We start from the raw sequence: 4,144 nt of genomic DNA on the forward strand, positions 1-4,144 counted from the left end.
ATACCTTTCCTAATTTTAAACCATTCAGCGGTCCCTTGTTCTGTTCGAACAACTGCCTCTTGGTGTGTGTACAGATTCCTCATGAGCACAGTTAAGTGTTCTGGAATACTCATTCTCCACAGCTTTTCATGATCCACATGATTGAAAGGAATACACAGAGTCACTGTGTCCCTCACACCTCAAAAAAAGGTCGATGCCCAACCATTTCAAGAGTTAGCATATTATCAAAAGTCAGTGATACTGAAGGAAGAATTCCAAGGTGCGTTGAAGGCTTGTCAAAGAGCAAGGCTCCTGAAATTGATGGAATACAAATTGAAATCTTTCAACATACTGATGAAGCACTGGAGGCACTCACTCATCTGTGCCGAGAAATTTGGAAAACAGATACCTGGTGGCCCAATGGAAAGCGGAAAACATCGGACAGTATCATTAATATCACATACAAGTAAAATTTTGCTAAAGATAATACAAAAATGGCTGTAACTGTGCATTAATAGAATACACTTAATCTCAGTGTGGCACTTTATGTTGTTGTTGTTAAGTGCTGTGGAGTCGTTTCCGACTCAGCAATCCTGTGTAGGGTTCTAAGGAGTAGATGGTGGATTTGAACCGTCTACCTTGTGGTTAGCAGCCCAATGCTTATCTTAACAGTGCCATACACAGTAAGAGTTCAGCAATTATTCATTGAATATAAGAAAAAGTCTGTTCCCACTAGCCTTATTATTAATGGTGATTGTTATTGTTAAGTGCTGTAGAGTCAGTTCCGTAGAATCATACAGTAGGGTTTCTAAGGAGCAGCTGGTGGTTTTGGACAGCTGAGCCCGAGGTTAGCAGTCCAGTACTTATCCTACAGTGCCACTTTCAATTTGATAATTCCTTGAGCAATATTTTTGTCTTATATTGTGATGTGATTTTGCATACTGTTTTGTTATTGTGTCCATGGTGGTTATTAATCATTAGTTTATGGATTAGTCTTTTAATTTGAAATTGGAAAATCTAATGGCCAAATTTACCTGGAAACTTGTAACAATACTTAATGATCTTTGTTTTGTCATTGCTTGGTGTTTCCTACATATTAGAAGCCCAAGAGATGTTGAATAAAGATAGAGGAATAGCAAACAGTTCAAATAGTTTATTTCAAATGCTTATTTTTCTCATTTGCTATTTTTTAAACCTGATTAGAAAGTTAAATAGGAAATGTAATAATCCAATTATTGTTGTTGTTAGGTGCCATCAAATCAGTACCGACTCATAGCGACCTTATTAAGCACAGCAGAACAAAACACTGCTTAGTCAAGTTTGAGACTTGTCATGTTTGAGACCATTGCTGCTGCCACCGTGCCAATCTATTTCATTGGAGGTCTTCTTCTTTGCTGACCCTCCACTTTACCAAGCATGATGTCCTTCTCCAGGGACTGGTCCCTCCTGATAATATGTCCAAAGTATGAGAGATGAAGTCTGGCAATATTGGCTTCCAGGGAGCATTCTGGATGTACTTCTTCCAACACAGATTGGTTTATTCTTTTGACGGGCCATGGTACTTTTAATGTTCTCTTCTCCTCCAACACCATAATTCATTATCATCAATTATTTTACAGTCTTCTTTATTTATTGTCCAGCTTTCACATGCATGTGTTGTTGTTGTTGTTGCGTGTCGTTGAGTCCGTTATGACTCATAGTAATGGTATACAGGCTTTCCGAGGAGTAGCTGGTCGGCTTCAACTGCTGCCTTGTGGTTCACAGTCCAATGTTGATTGACAGAGCCACACAGGAAGTCCATACTTAATAGAGAGATACTCAATTCCATAAATGCAAAGTAGCAAAAATCATCCAAATCAACTTGAGTTGTTAATTTTCTATAGAATGTTTCCATTACTGCATTTCCTCAAGTCTATTCCTATTAATGTATATTGTTACTGTTAAGTGCTGTCGAGTTGGTTCTGACCCACAGTGTCCCTGTATAGGTTTCCGAGGAGCAGCTAGTAAGCTTGAACCATCGACCTTGCAGTTCAAACTGACTTTGCAGTCCAGCTCATTAACCCACACCACCATACCAGGACTCCTGTTAATGTGTAATAAAGACAGATCTCCCAGGTCCATTACCACTATGTTGTTGTTGTTAAGTGCCGTGGAATTGGTTCCGACCCATAGCAACCCTGTACAGGGTTTCCGAGGCTGTAAATCTTTATGGGAGCAGAAAGCCTCATCTTTCTCCTGCAGAGCAGCTGATAGTTTCGAACTGTTGATCTTAAGGTTCCCAGCCCAATTCGTAACCACTACACTACCAGAGCTCCTTATCGCAATAATCCTAGCCAAAGTATTGCCACCAGATGCTGTGGAGTCTATTCTAAGGTCATTGAAAATACCATGGGTCAGGTGTACCTTAGTCCTTGAACTGACATCTTTGCTCTTGAACATTTTATAGAGGTCTTATGCAGCAGATTTACCTAAAGCAATGCGTTGTTTGATTTCTTGACTGCTGCTTCCATGAGTGTTGATGGTTGAGCTGAGCAAAATGAAGTCGTTGAGATCTTCAGTTTTTTTCTCCATTTATCATGATGTTATTTACTGGTCTAGTGGTAAAGATTTTGGTTTTCTTTACATTGAGGTACATGCAACCCATAGTGAAAGCTGTGGTCTTTGATCTTCATCAGTAAGTATTTTATGTCCTTTTTGCTTTCAGCAAGCAAGGTTGTATCATCTGCATATCACAGGTTGTTAATAAGTCTTTCTCCCAAGTTTATATTTTGTTCGTCTTTATTTTCTTCTTCTTTTATTATTGTTATTTTTCAACTTTTACTCCTTTCATAGAGTTGAACTTCTTCTCTTCTTAGAAGAATGGATTTTCCAGAACTAAATAAATTCGCAGTTCTTCTCTGGAAGAATTTTACTTTAAAGGTAGGTTGAGCCAGCTCTAGGAAATTGTTATAATGGCTTATAATATTATAAGAGGTGACAGGGAAATTCTGACAACTTGATCATTGCATTTCCATTTATACTGTGTTGTGTTTTTTTTCAGTTCCAGGACTGGGAGAGATATTTCTACCAAATCTAGCAAATACAGAGTGAAATAATTGCAGAATAACATGTATAATGGGGCGGGGGGTGGAGGTGGGGTCGGGGGGAGACAGTCCAGGAAACTATTGTTATTACAGAATGAAGATGTCAGAAACTCAGTATAAAATAAATTTTCCATCTGCAAAGTTAGTCACCTCTTAGGGTAATTAACACAATTCTGTTTTTTATTTTAATTTTATTTTCTCTGTGTCTTCCAGAGGCGACAAGTTATTGTTCTATGTGTGGAAATCCTGCTAACGTTATTATTTGCTGGTACGCTTTTGTTAGCACGTCATTCTGTTAATATAAGGAACGTTGGACCTTTACATTACCCTCCGATATCCTATGATTATTTATCTTCTTTCTTGAAATATCCTGATAATTCTCCTGGGCCATTGGAATTGGCTTATGTGCCTTCCAAAAGTATCGTGGTAAAGTCTATCGTTGAACTTGTGCTATTGGATTTAAACATGAATTTGAAAGGTTAGAAACTGATACTTTCTTAAAAATATATATTAAACTGTTTTAGAACACACACACTTGTATTAACCTTGTATAAGTGGGCATTAGCTTCCCAAGTACGATTTTGTAGAACATCCTCATAACCCAACTCAAACCGAAACCCCAAGTTGATTTGGACTCCTAATGACCTTAAAGGATAGAGTGGAACTGCCCCCCCCCCCCCCCCCCGGGTTCTGATGGAAGCAGACTGCCCTGTCTTTTGCCCATTGAGCTGCTGATGGCTATGAAAAACCAACCTGTCAGTTAGCAGCTGAGTGCCTCCAGGGGTCTTAATCATCTTTATAATCAGCTATTCATCCTAGATATAATGTCATGATTTTATTAAACCTGGCTTTTGAATTCACATAAAATAGATCCTTATTAGAGGCTGTGATGGTTCATTTTAAGTGTCAACTCGGTTAAACGTTAGTACTCAGTTGCTTAGGCAAACACTAGTCTAGAAGTTCTAATGAAGTATGTATGAAAGAGAATTCCATATTTTCATGAACTTTTTGAAGTCCCCTCATGTTGTTGTTTTGTTAAGTCCCATTGAGTCAGTTTCAATTTCAACTCTTAGTGATCCTGT

The 4,144-nt window shown here is 38.4% G+C and overlaps 1 protein-coding gene across 1 annotated transcript; it reads left to right on the forward strand.

Annotated features, from left to right (window-relative positions):
• The first annotated feature begins 2,838 nt into the window (after nucleotides 1-2,838).
• On the forward strand, nucleotides 2,839-3,545 carry LOC102824194 (putative uncharacterized protein CRYM-AS1-like). Its single transcript, XM_006875982.1, has 2 exons — nucleotides 2,839-2,898; nucleotides 3,276-3,545. The coding sequence occupies exons 1-2, from the start codon at nucleotides 2,839-2,841 to the stop codon at nucleotides 3,543-3,545; spliced, it is 330 nt and encodes a 109-aa protein (XP_006876044.1).
• Nucleotides 3,546-4,144: the final 599 nt, after the last annotated feature.

This window comes from Chrysochloris asiatica, unplaced genomic scaffold (assembly GCF_000296735.1).
Source record: "Chrysochloris asiatica unplaced genomic scaffold, ChrAsi1.0 scaffold00348, whole genome shotgun sequence".
In the NCBI taxonomy this organism is placed as follows: Eukaryota; Metazoa; Chordata; class Mammalia; order Afrosoricida; family Chrysochloridae; genus Chrysochloris; species Chrysochloris asiatica.

What these genes read in the sequence shown, in the direction of transcription:
- LOC102824194 (XM_006875982.1), top strand. Translation starts at nt 2,839, where the DNA reads ATGGATTTTCCAGAACTAAATAAATTCGCAGTTCTTCTCTGGAAGAAT. An exon ending in GGAAGAATTTTACTTTAAAG is followed by an intron (nt 2,899 to 3,275) that starts GTAGGTTGAGCC and finishes TGTGTCTTCCAG; the next exon opens with AGGCGACAAGTTATTGTTCT.